Source organism: Phyllostomus hastatus, unplaced genomic scaffold (assembly GCF_019186645.2).
Source record: "Phyllostomus hastatus isolate PE091 unplaced genomic scaffold, TTU_PhHast_1.1 phas_scaffold_46, whole genome shotgun sequence".
NCBI classification, from domain to species: domain Eukaryota; kingdom Metazoa; phylum Chordata; class Mammalia; order Chiroptera; family Phyllostomidae; genus Phyllostomus; species Phyllostomus hastatus.
Genome location: NW_025334032.1, coordinates 4,854,450 through 4,872,932, shown reverse-complemented (window position 1 = coordinate 4,872,932; position 18,483 = coordinate 4,854,450). Strand labels below are relative to the sequence as shown.

At 38.2% G+C, this 18,483-nt stretch overlaps 1 protein-coding gene across 23 annotated transcripts in view; it reads left to right on the top strand.

The window, feature by feature from the left end:
- Window positions 1-18,483, top strand: part of DOCK9 (dedicator of cytokinesis 9) — a 337,662-nt gene that overhangs the window by 100,835 nt on the left and 218,344 nt on the right. For 7 of the 23 annotated variants that reach the window (XM_045821863.1, XM_045821861.1, XM_045821860.1 and 4 more), the window contains exon 1: window positions 17,255-17,527. The exons of the other annotated variants lie outside the window; for them this stretch is intronic. In XM_045821863.1, the coding sequence (XP_045677819.1) occupies window positions 17,402-17,527 (126 nt within the window). In that variant the 5' untranslated portion in view covers window positions 17,255-17,401. Of the gene's footprint in view, window positions 1-17,254; window positions 17,528-18,483 lie in introns of those variants that run through there. 23 annotated transcript variants of the gene reach the window in all.

Genomic DNA, 18,483 nt, shown 5'->3' with positions numbered 1-18,483 from the left:
AATATCACTGATGTTCTGAAATCTCTTTCCTTTCAAAGGTGATTTTAGTTTTAGGAAAAGCCAGAAGTCACAGGATGCCAAATATGGGTTATAGGTGGACTGAGTCACCTGGGTGATTTGATGTTTTGCTAAAAACTCTTCATGGACGTTGTTCATTAACAGGGGGGCGTTGTCGTGATGAAGCTGCTAATCACCAGTTGCCCACAGCTGCGGCCTTCTGAATCATCTGAATAGTTTCTGTGGAGGAATATTCAGATTTATTGCAAAATTTGATGCAGATTTGTTGCTCTACTCAAGTCATTTTGAATGTGACTGCCACATAGTATACTTGCTCACTCAATGGCTTCTGTCACCCCCACTGACTAGTACAGTGAAGTCATCATTGTTCATGCACGCACATTGCAGTCCACTCTCCTTGACTGCCAGGTTACATTGATGTCATGCAAACTGTTCTCAGTATGTTAACAATAGCTGGACTTTTTCTAGACAGACCTCGTATAAATATAGTGGTAGGGATGAAAATTTGGTGTGGTCATAAACTAGGCTATGATTTCATAGAATATTGTTCACGACTATTCAGAAGACACTAACACATGGCTTTTAATTTAGCTGAATGAGTTGGGAACTGCTTCTTTATTTTGGTCTATCCTGAAAAGTGGAAAGAGGGCACTTAGAATTCTACTGGAAAGGATTCCTAGTGAAAGTCATGGTGTTCCTCATAGTCCCTGCCTTTCTTACACACCACAAGCCCATCTCTCTTCCATCATCGTGTTTATCAGTTCTGGTTGTGTCTCTTCAAAGCAATTAGCCATTTGTATCTTATGAGGTTGAAGAGTAACTAACAAAAACTCTTTGAATGTAAATTGCATACTTTTCCTAGGAACACATTTCTGTTTCCACTTTTAATCTCCCAAGGTTTCTGAGAAGTAGATTGAAGGTAAATATTACTCTGCACAAATGTAGCAGTTAAATTGTTTTACAAGTCACATAACAAGATTAAAATAAATTGGTGGTTGATCCAAGAATTGTGATTTTGGAGTCTCACACTTGGTCCATAATGATCAAATTACCATACGGTACCCCTATCATTTTCCAGGAATTTTGTGGGTAATTGAAATATTCGTATATGAATTAATAAGTATTCATATTTACTTTATAGTAAATATGAATTCCATGTGTTATGGAAATGAAAACTGCTTCAAAGTTTTCATTGAAGAGTCAGAATTCAGATTTTTGATTACTGAATATAAGCCTACCTTTGTCCTTTTCTTCCCAAACTCCTTTTCCAGCCCCTGAGGTGCTTCTTTACCAAAAGTCTCGCTATTCCCCAGGTACACCATGCTCTTCCAACCTTTCAAACTTTTCTATATATGAGATTTCCTTTTTCCTGGAATGCCTTTTACTCTCTTCACTGCTTGACAAAATATTGCTAATCCTTCAACAAGGTGTTACTCCCTGGCCTAGCAACATCACCAGCTGCACCTAGAAAGCTTGTTAGAGATGCAGATCCTCAGCTGTGCTCCCGATTACTGCATTTGAGGGGTTGGGGGAAAGGAGACTGATGGAGCTCAGAGGAGGGACATGAGTTGAAGTTGGGTGGGGGCAGGTGCGGGATGGGAGACCTGGTACTCTTAGAGGGCCAGCACTCTTATAAAGACTTCCTTCCCCAGCTGGGTCATCCTAGAGGACTAGAAGAGGGTCCAGCAGTCTGTGCTTTTACAAATTCCTCTGAGTGATTCTGAGCAATGGAGTTTGAGAAGCACCATGTTTAGACATCTCTTACATGGCACCTTATCTTTGAGGCTTAGTCTGACAACTCTTGAGCAGGTAGTCATCTCTCCTGTTAAAGCACTCATTCTGAGTGTATTAATTTGTAAAGTATGTTAATTGCTTTAACAAAATGACAATAGTTTAACACTGTAACCATTTATTTTTCACTTGTTACACCATCTCATTGTCTGTACATCAGGCGGTCGTGATTTAGGAAGTTAGCTTCCTTACATTCATGGCTTCTCTCTTGCCCAGGACCTCTTTAGAAGCCTCTTGTGGAATGTCTGCCTTCAGCTTGGCCATAGGGACTGAAAAAGAGAGAGTGAGCGCACATGGGGATGATTTTGTACCTTCTCTTCTAACTGCATTTGCAGTTTGCTGCCTCATTTTTCTTGTATTCTTCTGGCCAGAATGTGATCACATAATTTCAACACAACTGTCAAGGAGTTTGGGTAATGTGGTCTTTCTGTCTGCACAGGAAGATGAAACGGTGTTAGGGAGAGTCAAGCCCAACACTGTCCAAAAACAAAAGAAAAGAAAACAATGTCATCCACATATGTAATTTTATATTTTCTAGTAGCTTCATGAAGAAAAATAAAAAAAGTAAAAGATGAAATTAACTTTAATAACATATTTTATTTAATCTGGCATTCAAAGTATTATTCAACATGTAAACAATAAAAAATTATGAATAATGTATTTTACATTCTTTTTATTCCATACAACCCCTTTGACATCCAGGGTGTATTTTTCACTTAGAGCATGTCTCAAACTAGACAAATGTCAAATGTTCAGTAGCCCCATGTGACTAGTGGGTATTATATTGGACAACACAGGTCTAGCAGGTCCCTGCCACAGTTGGTATTGAAATCACTTCTTTACATCTTTCCATCTTGCTCCCCACCCTGTGCTGTGCATTTCTTATATCTCATTCTCTGTGTTACTTACATCCCAGTCCTTGCACAGTGCCCTGTGGTTAAGAAATATTTGTGGAGAGATTGGGCAGGTAGGGAGTTAATGCATAAATACAGAACATTCCTCTTGGCTCTTTTGATTACATAGTGAAAGTTTCTAAAATGTTTTCTTTTGTAATAAATATAGTTGCAGAGTATGACAAAATTAGTGTCACAGTAGAAGGATAAAGCAATTATAAATAATGCTGCCATGAACATAGGGGTGCTTATGTTTTTTCAAATAAGTATTTTGGGTACCTTTGGATATATCCCCAGAAGTGGGATCTCTGGGTCAAAAGGCAGATCTATTTTTAATATTTTGAGGTATCTCCTTACTGTTTTCCACAGTGGTTGTACCAGTCTGCATTCCCATCAACAGTGCAAAAAGGTTCCCTTTTCTCCACATCCTCACCAGCACTTGTTTGTTGATTTATTGGTAATAGCCGTTCTGACAAGTGTGAGATGATACCTCATTGTGATTTTAATTTGCATTTCTCTGATTAGTGACCTTGAGCATCTTTTCATACGTCCATTGGTCATCTGTATGTCCTCCTTGGAGAGGTGTCTATTTAGGTTCTTTGCCCATTTTTTCATTTGCAGCATTATTTATAATCACCAAGACATGGAAGCAACCCAAGTATCCATTAGTAGGTGAGTGGACAAAACAACTGTGGGACATTTACACAATGGAATACTACTTGGTTGTAGAAAACAAGGAAATTTTACCCTTTGTGACAGTAGGATGGACCTGAAAAACACTATGCTAAGTGAAATAATCCAGTCAGAGAAAGACAAATACCTTGTGATTTCACACATATGTGGAATCTAATGAACAAACTGAACATACAAGCAAAATAGAGACAGATTTATGAATCTGATAGACAGCAGGATGACAGCTATGGTAGGGGGAAGGTTAGGAGGTAGAGGGATTGGGCAAAAAAGAAAAAGAACTCGTAGACATGGACAACAGTGTGGTGATTGCTGGAGGGAGGGGGTATAAGTGTATAAGGGGACTAGATGGTAATGGAAGAATACAATAAAAAATCGAAAAAACAAAGGATAAAGCAAACCCAATTAACTGTGGAACTAATACGTATCACTGAATTTCAGAAAGTTTGAGCCGAAAAGAACTTGATCATCAGATAGTTTAATGTTCTCATTTAATGGACCTGTGTCCCCCACACAAGTGGAAACTTGGAGGTGGCACATCAGCTCTGGGAAGCTGGCTGGGTTGAAACTTTTGGTTGATTTAACTCTATTGCAATAAATCTAGAATCCTGTATTTTTTCTAAATGAACAAACATATATTGTACGATAGTCCAGGTATTTCAAAACGAGATGTCAAAATTGTGAACATAGTCTCAGTTTTAAAATGTTGCCAACAAAACTTATTTAAGATTTTTTTCTTTATTGGCTTTTCTTCAAGTCCTAAATCAGGGACTTGGAAAGCTCATAAAAGCTATATTAATCCAATGTGTATTTCTGAGTAAGAGATTCTATTTAAAAGAAAATAATAGTACATTAAGCCTGTAATATTGGGATAGTGGTTTTTTTGTTTTGTTTTGTTTTTCATTACTGGCCTAATGGCAGTGAATTGTGGAGGATGCATATGGCGGATGTAAATTTGACATGTCATTTCTCTTATGGCAGGGCGAAAGGAAATCCTTAGAAATGCATGTTGCCTTCCTCTAAACAGATTGTTTCATTGCTTTTAGTTAGGGACATGGATCACACATGTGAACTTGAATGAGATCACGTAACTCAGCTGGCAAACAAGTGAGATGTTTGTGAAGGGATTCTAAGTAACAAAACCCTAGGGTGGGTTTTGTTCTTTATTATCTTTAGGAAAGTATCCTGCTAAGCAAGCATTTAATTACATGATCACACCATTAACAATATGAGAGATGTGTGGAGCTTGGACTGTTTTGTAAGTCCTGTCTTATTGACTTAAAAGGCATTTTATTTTGGCAGAGGTAGAGTGGAAATGAGGAAGGTGGGGGAAGGGATAATTCTAGTGGAAGAACCCACCCACAAAGTTATGGTGTTCCAAAAAATCCAGCTAAATAGAAATGACTGGTCATCAGTGAGTTAAAATCTGCCATGGCATTTTCAATAAGGCCTAGATCCTGTGGAGGACAGTAAACATTTTGGTCTCATTCTTAGCCCACCCTCAACTTTCAGCCAGATACAGTCCTGTCATACCTCTGCAGAGACATACCTGGGAACCCATCCATGTTTTCTTGTATTGGATCTGGGTTTAAACATTGTGAGTGTTTTTCCTGTATCTTTTAAATTATTAAATCAAGATTGGTGATTCTCAGATATAGATGGATAAAAGACTACAGCATAGGTATCACCTGGGGAGCAGTGAAAAATACAGGTGCCTGGGTCTCAGCTCAGGATTCCAACTCAGAAGTTTTGGGGGGCTCCAGGAGTTTGTATAATACAGAGGTGAGCATGCATTTGATAGATCTTAATCTGCCAGGAGGTGGGAACATTTCAGGTTGATGGACAGCATTTCTGGAGGCATGAAGGTAACGCTTGAGGAAGCAATACAGTCAGTGCTCTTTGCTTAAAGCTCAGGACCAGCGGTGGTGAGGAAGCCAGGGGAGACCGTGGGGCATCTGTGTGCCTCATTACCCTGAGGACCATGGGATGAGGGGTTGTCACAGGGGAGTAATCACAGTTTGGCACATGGAGGGACTACCTTGCTCTGGGAGCCAGATCTCCAGGTCTTACTCTTTGTTTCTTCCTTCCTTTGGGGAATTAAAATGAGAGGAAAGGCTTTGCCTTCACTTCTGCATTTCCTCTTTCCCTCACTCTGTTCCATTCTTTGAATTATCAGGTTTCACCCATGTGTGAATAATAAAGTAAAAAAGGTTTCAATATAGTGAGGTTTGGGGTTTTTGCCCAAATTGACCCTGTATTCTTTTTTTAAAGATTTTATTTATTTAATTTTAGAGAGGGAAGGGAGGGAGAGAGAGAGAGAAACATCAATGTGCAGTTGCTGGGGGCCGTGGCCTGCAACCCAGGCATGTGCCCTGACTGGGAATCGAACCTGTAATGCTTTGGTTCGCAGCCCGCCCTCAATCCACTGAGCTACACCAGCCAGGGCTGACCCTGTATTACTTAATTTTCTGAAGAAGAAGAAATTATGTTGAGCTTGAGTTTTAAATCTTTCAAGTTGTGGATGATATCTGGAGATCTGGTCATTTGTAGACCAGTTTTAAAAAAATGATGTAGATTTTATCTTTATGGTCAAGGCAAACAAAAGTGACTTCTTATTCATCTGTTTAAAGGTGTTTATTCACATAACTGCTCTTTTGACCTTGGACTGTAACTTCCATGCCTCAGTTTTCTCATCTGTAAAATAAGAGTACTTACCTCAAGGTTGGTGTGAAACCAGTAAAGCCCATGTTCATGCTGTTTGACATACTACCAGACCCAGTAAGCAGAGACAGGGATTGAATTTTATGGGCATTTTATTCAGATGGCCCGCAATCTGATAAGGTGGGGTTATGTACCCTAACAGCCTGTCTTAAATTATATTTTAAACAGACTCTTTTTATAAGAAGAAAAGTGTAGGTAAGGGGTTTGAAATTCAGGGGAAAAGTTAATCAGATAAAAGCTGCAGCATTCCTTCATTTGTGTCCTGGGGGAGGTGGTCCTGGGCTGTGGTCTTTATCTGTGCCCTGGACAGTGGACATCTAGCCCTGGAGCTTATTGGCTCCGATACCATCTTGGTTGCTTGTGAACTGTTTATGGTCTAGAGTCAGGGCGGGTCATACCTTCAGTTCCTGGAACAATAGCTTTTTACAGGCATTGATTACTAAGCTTATTAGGTGTTACTTAAACTGAATTTTTTTAACTCTTGAGCCCCCCCTCCCTCCGTCATGTGCAGAAATAAATATACTGCATATCACAGTGCCTGGTACAGATTAAGTCCATGCTGAGCAGAGCCAAATTGTAGTGTGAAGTGAAAAAAGAAAACACCCAGTAATAATAATTTTTCTAAACCAATAATAATAATTCTATCTTTATTTCAAGTTTTGATTTATCATAGCTTTTTTGTTATTAATTTTGATTTGAGTATTTCATTAAAGTTTATTTATCTTGATTGCTGACTTTTTAGTACTCTCTTAAATTCTGTTCTGAAATTGAGCACCTCACTAACTCCCCACCAGTCCTAGCCCTGGAGGAAGCAGTGCCTGTGCTGTATGTGCATGAGCTATTTTGTGGACATTATTTTTAAAAATTTCCCAGATAGTGATAAATGGCTTTGAAAGTTAAAAAAGAGAAAGTTTTCTTTAAAGTAGTTTGTGCTTATTAAGAAAAATTTAAAATATATAGATAAGTGGAAGCAGGGACAATAAAGTCTATGTTCCTTATTTCAAACACAACCACTATTAATAACTTCTGTTTTTTATTTCCTATTACCTTTCATTTTAATGTTTTCAGCCCTTAGAAAACTCTCCAGTATTTTTTGTGGCTCCCCTAAAGAGATACACATTCAAAAGGGAGGTAAAATTGTTTGAACTAAAACTTAAGATATTCTGATTGATTTAATTACCAGGTTTAAGATTAATTTTGGAACATAGCTCCAAAGTATAGTAACTGTGTGAACTTAGGGTAAGCTATTTAATTTATAAGAATACCAATTTTTAGAAGCAAAAATGCCTAATTATAGTTTTATTATATATTTGATTATAATGGTTCAATTGATCTATGTTAAATGTGCATGTCAAGTGCCTAACACATAGTAGGGGCTTCGGAAATGTTTTCAAGTGCCATACCTTAAGTCATTCATTCTCTTCCTTTTCCTCTCCCCTTCTGTGTTGAAATTCCTCTATGACCATTACAATAAAAAAATATATACATACATATTGATTTCTAGATTTGGCAAAGAGTAAATGGAAGTATGTGCCTGGGGAGTTCCTAAATGCTAATTTTATGTAACATTGGAAATGTCTTTTATTTTGTAATTTTTTGACCTATTTTTGAATCAACAGAGGACTGTAAGACCTGGCACCTCTTTGTGAATAGGCCTGTGGAATATTCCTAGCCACTGGTGGTCCAGTTTTCAGAGCTTGATTAAACATCACCCTCTCTTTTAATGTTTTCTGGAAGATTTTTTTCCCCTTGTTTGAGAGGGAAAAGCAGAAGCCCATTGTGTCACATGTATAATACTGTAGAAATGTAACAGAAGTCACATTGGAGTGTTCAACAACCTTTAGTAAAGGACTGAAGGTGGCTGCAATTCCTTCACCATCTCTGTCACCAGCTTTGTTTGTTTCTAAGTTACATGATGTGTGTGGTTTGATTTGGTAGGAAAGAGAAGGGAAGCTTTGATGGCTTATTTCGACATTTGCCCTCTCCGTCTACCCTGTTTGTATCTCCAGCTCTGGTTACCTTTGTTGTATCATATTTATGAAGAAGGTTATTTAGTTTAGTTACATAGTTTTACAGGCACTCAGGGGGAAAGTGTGACCTGTCAGGATGTGTTGCTTAGGAATAACATTTGAGTCCCCTCAAACTCTGGCTTTTTTTCTATTCCTTGGCAGTCTCTTAATTTCACACAGGAAATCAGTCACAATGATCTGGGAAGAAGTGGAAGGCCATCATTTAGGCAGGAGGATGAGAAGTGATACATCATCTTTTGCTGCTGATGTTCATCTTATGGAAGGGATATGATCTAATGCTTTTTAAAAGAGGGGACTTCCCAGTTATTGTTAGAAAACCTGGTATTATTGTAAATGATCTTTGTCTTTTAAGTACAAGCTAAATTAATTCAGAGGTGCTTAGTGGAGAGTCCACAACCCCCTTTGCCAACTTTCCCCTTGTAGCCTGGGGGTGTTTTCCTTTTTGCAGAAGTAGGTATCCAGTATTTTCCTGCAGGCCTGTCCTCTCTCTTTCCCTGTGTTAGGTAGCTAATGGCCATTAACACTGATACATGGGAGTAGTCAGAGTTGTGTGACCTCTGCCAGCTTGTCCCATCTCTATCATTTATAAATCTAGATGGTTCACTGGTGTTGTGCTTTATAAACACTGATGGGATTTGCTATAAGTGAATTTCACATACACAAAGAGATTACAAAAGCCATAAATTTGGAGGGTGGTTATTTGCATTTTTAATTAGGTTTCTTTGGGGGGTGGATATGGGAAGAAGTGGAAAATGGACATTATTTGTCTTCCAGTTGTAATTGAACAAAGCATTTTTATGTGGAAAGAAGCATTTTAGTGCTTTTACAAAGGTTTTGATTGTTTTTCTCACCAAGCATGTATTCTCTGGATCTTAACCTTAGCATCTGTCATGTACTGAGGAAAGGTAGAAAACTTTACTCCATATGAGTTCCTTTGAGGGCTAGGTCTCTGATAAATCAAACCAATATAAGGCAGTTTCATTATTTTTTCTATAAACAAATCTTTATGGATTGCCTACTGTGGACACAGTACATAAAGTACACAAAGTGCCTGCTGGCAGACACCTGCACACACATGCACACACAGTACTGTGTGTGTGGAGGGGTGATAAAGCATGCTGAGATTGCTCCAGTTAAGGTTGAAGCGGTGAGGCAGGCCAGGCTTTGGTGACTCAGTCTGGGAGTTTTGTTTCCTGAGAAAAATCCCAGGCACATTATGTTTTCCTTGGCTTTGTAAATTTCCATCTCTAAAACAAATAAGTAACACTTCTGGCTGAATTATCATTATTGTGATTAAAATAAATTTACAGTTTACAGAAAAACTCTTGGTGTCTGCAGTGTAAAAGCTCTACATTCAGCTTGAGGGGGTCCTGACACTTCAGTAAATTCACATAAGACATGTTTTTTGAGTACCTATCCTATTTTAGGACCTGGGAACAGAGCAGTGAGCAAATAGACAAAAACCCTTGTCCTCACAGAACTTCTTGGGTTTTTTTTTTTTAAGTTGTGGTTAGACAGACATTAAACAAATAAGAAAAATAGCATAGAGAATGCCTAATGGTGATAGAGGCTATGGAAAAATGGAAGTGGGAAAGGGGCTGTCTCAGGTGGCCATGGGCTGTCTTTACCGAGAAGCTTTTTGAATGTGGCTGCAGACAGTGTTCCTCCACAGAGTGGGACATAGCCATTATTTACTTGGGCTTTGGGGTTGAACAGAATCTAGCTAGGATTATAATGGTGGATATTATAATTTGTGTTTTCTGGATGTGGGAACTGGGGCTCCCTGAATGGTAAATCCACTGTCCTAAATTCACACAGCCAGTACCAGAGAGCCATCTCTAGAAGTAAAAGGACTCTCCTCATCTTAGTTTCTTCATCTGAAAACAGAGCCTTCTTTAGGGCTTTTCCACTGCTGTCCCAGCACTAGAGCTGTGTAAAATGGGCCTCCTCTGGACACTCTTCTTTACCAATAGAGCATCCTTTAGTTTTTTTTGTCTGCCAGCCTCTCAGCTCTTCCTCTGCTCTTTTGGAAATGAGGATGTGACACATTTAGAAATATTTCCACTTTTAGTCTTTGTATTTTTCTTTTGTGTGTAGTGGGGCAATATGATTTGGAAATGTTTATCATGCCATTGAGGTGATTTCTTTTTCCCCAATTGTCATCAATAAGGGAAGTTTTAATAGTTAATGTTATAGACATATAGTGCTGGAAAGACCTTACAGTCTAAGTCCTTCATTTTACAGGACCCAGAAAGGTAGGACTTAGGCGAAGTGACTTTTAAAGTATCACAAAGTTGTTGAGTGGCATGGTGTGGAGGCTAAAACTTCAGTGTGAGCTTTTTCTATGCCACTGTCTGGTAATCCAGTGTTTTCATTTATTTCTTACTGTAGGAGTGATAAGTACTTTTGAAGAAAACTTTTAGAAAACAAGAGTTTAGAGAAGAAAATTACTAATAGTCTTACATACCAGAGGTAATCAGAAGTTGCATTTTTTTTGTCTTATATGTGTGTTTAATTATGGGTGTTTTCTCATTGTCATTAAAAGTTCTCAAGACATATACTTTGTATTGGTTATGTTATTTATCCTGTTTTGGGGTTATATGTTATTGGCCTTGGGTTGTCCACTGGGCATTGGGCTTCATGTAATACCCATTTGCTGATCTGACCATCCATCAACAAGAAAGTAGACTACAGGTGTTGACACTGCTGATTGCCATCTAATGGTTATTTATTTAACCGGGGTTTGGCGTTTAAATTGCTATTATCTTTACTTGGATATAATTGAATCTGCAAAAGTGAAGAGTTTTGTATCCCATAACTTTGGGTGGTTCTCCAACCTATCTCTCTGGATCTCAGTTTCCTTATTATGTGAATTGAGTCAGATCTTCACTTGGTTCCTTCTCTAAAAACTAGATGATTCCAGAGGCCTCTCAAGAAAATCACAGGCATACAAACATTTGAATGTCATTTTAGAGGGCTCATGGACCCCAAGTTCAGCCTTGGATTCCAGTCTAAGAAACACTAGACCAGATGACAGTATGTTTTCCATTTCTGTGATTATTTGAGGTAAGCATTACACTTTATATCAAAATGTATTTTTTGATATTACTTCTTCCAAGAGACCCCAGGGGTCTGATGTAGAGACCCTTTCTCCTCTCTCACCTCCACCTGTCCCTACATCTATTCTCTATTCATTGTTTTACCCTGTCTCTGCCATAACTATAATATTTATCACTTCACTCCTTATAAGTGTTGACTCTAATCCTGTCCCGTTCTGTTTTCTGCCTCTCCTGTCTCTTAGGTACAATGTTTTTGTTTTTCTCAGAAGGGAAAATCATTTTCCTGATACCTTTTCTTTGGTCAGCAAGCTGGCCTGTAATAATATACTGTGGAAAAAATTTAGTCATGACCTTTTTGCAGTTTTGCATAATAATTTTTACCTATAGTTTTAAATTTTCCCAAAACAAGAGAAAAGGAATGATTTAGATTAGAGCCATATATATAATATTTAAATATATATTTAAGGCTGTATTCCAAAATATGTGTGATATATGTCTGTATGCTTTATATATTTAAATATACTTTGTATGTACTATAAAGGCATTTATGAGGCCTGTCTGGAAAAAGTCCAACCATTGTTAATATAAAAAAAATGGTTTGTGTGACATCGATGTAATCTGGCAGCCAAGGAGAGTATGCTGGAATGTGCATGCGTGAACAATGGTCACTTCCTTGTACTGGTCAGTGGGGATGGTAGATGCCATTGAATAAATGTGTGTACTGTGTGGCTGTTGCATTCAAAATGACTGAGCTAGTAGAACAATGAATGTGCATCAAATTTTGTGTTAAGCTTAAATATTCCTGAAAGCTTGCATATTGCTGAAACTATTTGGGTGATTCAGAAGGCTGCAGCTATGGACAACTGGTGTTTGGCAGCTTCATCATGACAGTGTGCCCACTCAAGCATCACATCTTGTACAGTTTTTGACAAAACATCAAATCACCCAGGTGAATCTGCCCCCATACAGCCCAGATATGGTGCCCTGAAACTTCTGGTTTTTCCAAAAAACTAAAATCCCCTTTGAAAGGGAAGAGATTTCAGACTGTTGATGAAATTCTGGAAAATCTGATGGGATAGCTAATGGTGATTGGGAGAACTGTGTTAGGTCACAAGGTGCCTACTTTGAAGGGGACTGAGGCATCATTGACCTGTGTACAATGTTTCTTTTATCTTGTGTCTTCTTCAGTAAATGTGTCTGTTTTTCATGTCACATGACTGAATGCTTTCTGGACAGACCTTATATATGTACCTTAAACTCCCTTACATATATGTGTATGCCTTTAAAGTTAATTGATATATTTCATATTTTTTAAAGATTTATGTATTTATTTTTAGAGAGAGGGGAAGGGAGGGAGAAAGAGAGGGAGAGAAACGTTGATGTGTGGCTGCCTCTTGCACATCCCCAATGGGAGACCACGCCTGCAACCCAGGCACGTGCCCTGACTAGGAATCGAACCAGTAATCCTTTGGTTTGCAGGCTGGCACTCAATCCGCTGAGCCACACCAGCCATGTGTAATTGATATATATATATTTTAAATATGCTTCTGATATACCAAGAATCCCTAATAGGTGGGTAAAAAAATTCCATTATGTTGAGATATTTATTCTCTGTGTGGTTATTTCTTGTATAATTATTAGCTACAGCAAAATGCAGTTTCAAATTTTGTGTAATTCATTGCTGAAAACAAGTTTATTTGTATTTCTTCAGTTGTATTGTTTCCAAGAATACGTTTGTCTCAAAAAATGACTAGCAAGTTATTCAGTTTAATATTTTCTTGGCTGGGAGAAAGGAACATTTTAATTAATAGTAAATGATCCTTTGGGTTTCAGTTTACAAACAGTTTAATGCTTCTGCCTTAATTTGGGCCATTAACAAATGAAAATATTTGTATATTTTTACAGCTACTAAATTAACTTACAAGCTAAAGATAACCAACCAGTGACATGAAATGGGCATAAGCATTAAGTTCAGGAAATATGTTTGGAACACTTGGAGTACTAAAGACACTGGATACTCAAATGTGGTGAAAATATAGTCCCTGCCCTTTTATGAATTTACAATCTCACCAAAGAATGTGACATGTACAAACTTAATAAAAGACGGATTGTGAAAAGCTCCAAAAGAGAGGTAAATAAAAGTTTAACTGAGGAGGAGCTAATTGATTCTGGCTAGGAGGATCAAGGGATTTCATAGAGCAGGATGCTATTGAAACTGGACTTTGAGTCACACATAGGGTGTCCTCTGGGTGAGAGGGTCCTTCAACTTCTTGCTTTTCAGAATGTGATGGAATTTCATTGTACAGTGGGAGGGCAGTGATAATGGGGGCTTTTGAGCCTAAAGTTTGCCTTCCTTATAGTAAAAAAAAATTTCCCTTAGAAAATCCTCTAAGTTTCTCATAATGTTTTTATAGTTTTGTGTACCTAACCTCTAAAATAATGTGCATGCATATTAAAATCTGAGAACTGAAACCTGTATACAGAAGCATTCATTCCATCCTGAAGTATTCCTATTTCCCCACAGAGTTTACTCCACTCTGTTTTGACAGTGAAACTCTATACCCTTAATATGTGTTCATAGATATGTTTGTTATTGTAAGAATTAAATAAGTTAATGTGTGAAAGAACTTGAGGTTGCTATGTCGTAGGAGCTCAGTAGATGTTAGTGGATTTGAGTCCATAGGTCTAGCATATGCATATATGTTATTCTTTGAAATGGTGGAAACCTTGGCCACCTGTTTCCTGTCCTACGATTGTATTTCTCCTTGTGGCTGCTGTGACACAAGATATCACTTTTCTTGTCCTCAGACACTGATCTCATAAACTCCCTAGAGAAACCACACATCCTTCTCAGAGGTTTAGGTTCTAGAGTTAAATGCTATCCAATGTGATTTTCCTTGCTGGTCAGGTTTCTAAAGTGTTGGTCTTTTCTACGTGAGCATACTATAACAAGGACATCTTACATTGCCTGAGAAGTTATGTAGTGGGAAAGCTCACAATAGTACCTCCATTCATCTAGGTTGTGAGAATTTCCTTCCTCCATAAGTTGGACCCATTTGAAGGTGCTGTCAGAATTGCTCTCCTGTCTGCTGAATTTAAGTATAATGCTCTGAGTTGGTGATGAGAAAGCTGTGTGAATTTGGCTGTTGCATTTCCTATAAATATGTTGAGAACTTTGTCTAGTACATTAATCAGTTCTCCTTTCGTATAAGTCTCTGTGTCAGAAACTCTAAAAATTTTACTTGCCTTACAGCTTGATATGTTTGATGACATGAATTATGGAACTGATCATGTTTGCCTTTCTCTCCTGGCTATCTGGAAGCTCAAAGACAAATCAAAGTTTTTTCCTTGATTACAAAGGAAATATAAATTCACTGCTAAAATTTTGAAAAATATAGAACAACTTGAAGAAGATGACTGGCTCATGGCATGAGCACAGGGGTTTCAAGATGACTGAAGGCAGTTGTCATAGTTGAACTGCAAAGAGGGAAAAGCAGTTGATTTTAAATAGCCAAAGCACTTTGTAGTGTGTTGCTAGAACATATTACAAAATCACCTTTGAAATAGCAGTTGGTGGAATTGTTATTTTAGAACACAACATCTAAAGTCCTGAATTCAGGACTAAGATAAACTTCTTCAGACTGTGATAACATCAACAATAACAGCAATTACCATTAAATGAACCAGGCACTATGCTATGCCATTTTTACGTTTTTACTCTTTTCACTAAATTATCTTGATGGGATTAAACCCAGATGCTTCCTTTATTTTTAGTTGTTGATCAGTAGCTTTTACATATTTGTGATTTTTAGCAGTTGGCATAGATGGAATAGACAGCTGGTTCAGCACAGTATCATGGGTTAAATATATGTACACTGGATCCATATTGCCACTGCTTGCAGTGTGACCTTCTTCACATACATAAAATCTCTGTGCATCTGTTTTCTCGTCTGTGAAATGGGAATAACCGTGTTACCCACTTTATAGGGTTGTTTTGAAGATTAAAAAAGTTATCTCTTCAGGGCTTGGAACACAGTGGGCACTGTAGTTTCATAAAATACACAACCCACGTTCCTTCTTATTATCTAGAGAATATCAGGGTACTTCTTTGATCCAACAAATAGGATAGCATTCTCTCCAAGTCCAGAACTTCTGGTGGCTTTAATGATGATGGGGATATGAGGAAGAATTGGACTATTCAGAACTTCTCAAGCCATTTCAAAAAGGTTTTTGAGTTGTTGGTTATACTGTATTTTCCCTAAGGCTTAGTTTGTCTGTTTAGTGCCTGTGGCTTAACCCTTTCTTGCCTCTTCTGATTTATAGAACATTTCTAAGTGTTGATTTAACTGTCTTTCAAATATTTACTTATGTAACTGAGGCTTTTTGTTTTTTTTCCTACCCTCTTTTAACTTACAAAGATAGAGTTTTAAATTCATAGATCATATTATTGAAACACAAATTTGGTGAGTTTATATTTACCTTGGAAGATTACCCAAGGATAATTACGTAGTGTAAAAAAATTATTATAGAAACTACTAATTTTTTTTAAAAGATTTTATTTATTTATTTTTAGAGAGGGAAGGGAGGGAAATAGAGAGACAGAGAGAAACATCAATGTGCGGTTGCTGGGGGTCATGGCGTGCAACCCAGGCATGTACCCTGGCTGGGAATCGAACCTGTGACACTTTGGTTCGCAGCCCGCACTCAATCCACTGAGCTACGCCAGCCAGGGCGAAACTACTAATTTTTTTAATTAGAGACTTGTTCAACGCTTGTGACTCATTACACAATTGATATCCACACTGAGAATTGCTGGTATTGGAGTGATAGAGGTCCTGGTAGAAAGGAGAATAGGCGGACATTGGGTGCCATCTCAGCTCCCTCATTCCCCATCCCCCCCCCCCTTGCCTCCCCAGCCCTCCCAGCCCGTTACTTTGCCTGGAAAGTGGTAGACTTGTACTATATGATAGTTTACAGATTTCCCTGGGTAGTGTACCTTATGGCACCTGTTGTTGCTAAATCATACCCATTTCCATTGTTTGTTTACTACTATACTTCTATTACTTACTATAACTAAATCCTCCCTGATTTCAAGAAAATGAGCAGAGTAACTAACTGGGAGAAGCACTGCAGCAGCCCAGGAAGTACAGATTAATATTTAACCCCATCTTAATGTCCATTTCTGTGTAATTTTAAAATAAATCCCTTAACACTTCTGTTTTAGTTTTCCCTAAGAGATGATTTTAAAATGATTTAAAAACTGTTATTGCGAGGAACTAATAAAAATAGGCTTTTGGGAAAACACATTTTGGGTGCCATCCCCATTGAACCATGGGATGGTGACTCAGCTACTTTGCTGTGCTTTGTGTAAATCTCTATTAATTATGCTAATCTGTCACTTATGCTGTCTACTCATCTTGCCTTCCCAACCAGCCCTGACACTGCTTGAAAGGAGAGACAGACACTCTGATTATTAATGGACTTAAAGTAACATTCTGTTTAATAACATTTACCATGATATGTGGTTTCCCATGAAACTGTTTGATGACTTTGTTTTGCCAGTATAAAATAACACATAAGCTAAGTTTTGTGTGTAGGTAGAAACTTTCTTTACACCTGCTGCCATGAGGTGAAGGCTCTGGAATCCCTTGCTGATTTCTCTTGCTGGCATTGATCATCAGCCAGTCACTGGTGAAAGAAAAGCATCCAAAAACTAAGAATTTTAGAATATCTAGATGACCCAGCTGTCTTTGCAGTTCCACAAGCTTCAGATTTGAAGTAATTACTTCAAATAATTGTGAAGGAGTTTAACTGTGTCTGGTTTTCTTTTAAACACTGCACTATTTTGATTTGTGCCCATCTGGCCCACCCTGCCTGGAGCAGACACAATGAGGCCCGTCTTTATCAGAGAGGCAGTACACTGTGTATTGTACAGTTCAGGATTTGTTTTCCTTTGGCCCGTGAGAGGGACCCACCCATTTTGTGAGCGGTAGTGACACCCCTGAAGGCTGGCCCTGGCCAGCATGCCCTCCCACCCTGACAAGCTTGCAGACCTAGCCAGTGGGGCTGACCACTTGTGCCTTGGAAGCCAGCTAGCTTCCTTTCCTTCCTCTGGCCACTGGCATGCGTGTGTCTTGCAGAGCCAGGGTCCAACAGCTGTCCAAGTTGCAGACTTTCTGACTTGCATTTTCAGCCAAGAATGCAGGCTGATAAATACAGGACAAGTAGTAGAAGTATCAAAAAGGAGCTGGTGATCGAGTCCCCCATGCAGCGCAAGGATGCATCTCAGGGAGAAGTGGAAGCAGAGAGCACACAGCCAGTGCTGGTAAGGGGCACATCCACAGTAATTCTTTTGTCTTCCCCACACAGTGCTTATAATTGTGTGTGTGCTTCGTGCCTTCTTGCCCTCTGTTGGATTTTAAAACTTGCCCTGCCTGTCTCTTGAGAACTCTCTCTCTCTTTTCCTGTAGATTGTCTTCAGTTACACTTTGATTTTCTTTGTGAGGAAAGATATGTTAACTTTTTGTGGGTAAGCTTGGTTTCCAGGAGGCTTCTTTGTATAATACAACCATATATTGTTCAAAATTATGTTCCACTTAGCTGCAGTGTTGCCAAATGTACACCCAGGGAAGAATGTTTTAATTGCTTTCTATAGGGTTGAAAAAGATGTCCTTTGCAAAATTAAAATATTTTTACATTATGCATTTATGTTATTGTGAAAATGAGGAAGATGACATTGGGGGCTTTTAAGGAACATAACTGTTAGGAACATAACATGTGGTCTTACTCATTTTAACACGTTTGCCTTGAACAAAGTAAGAACAACCTATATTTTGAACCAATTGATAGAAATATTTCTGTTCTTAACATTAGCTCAACTCATAGCAGTTTGATACATTTAAGTGCTTCAGCAGACTTCATAAGGGAGGAATGTGAAGAACGGTTATATTGTTAGGATCAGTGAGTAGTTTGTACTGTCTCAGAGTTTATTTAGTACAATAAAGTCACATAATTTAAAAAAAATTAACTACATAAAATCACCAACAGACACTGCAAAGGGGACAGTTGAGCCTTTCAAATGAGCTGTTAAAGGGATTCTTAAACTAGTACTTAGTGATTTTATATAGTGATATTTTTTAAGTAGAGGTCTAATTGACATTATTACAAAGTGTTTGGTTAATTAACTTAATTTTCAACTAATATCTTTAAGAATCTGAACTTAAACTTCCCCATAATGGTTTAATTTGAATTAAACTGCTTTCCTCTGATGTGAGACTGCTT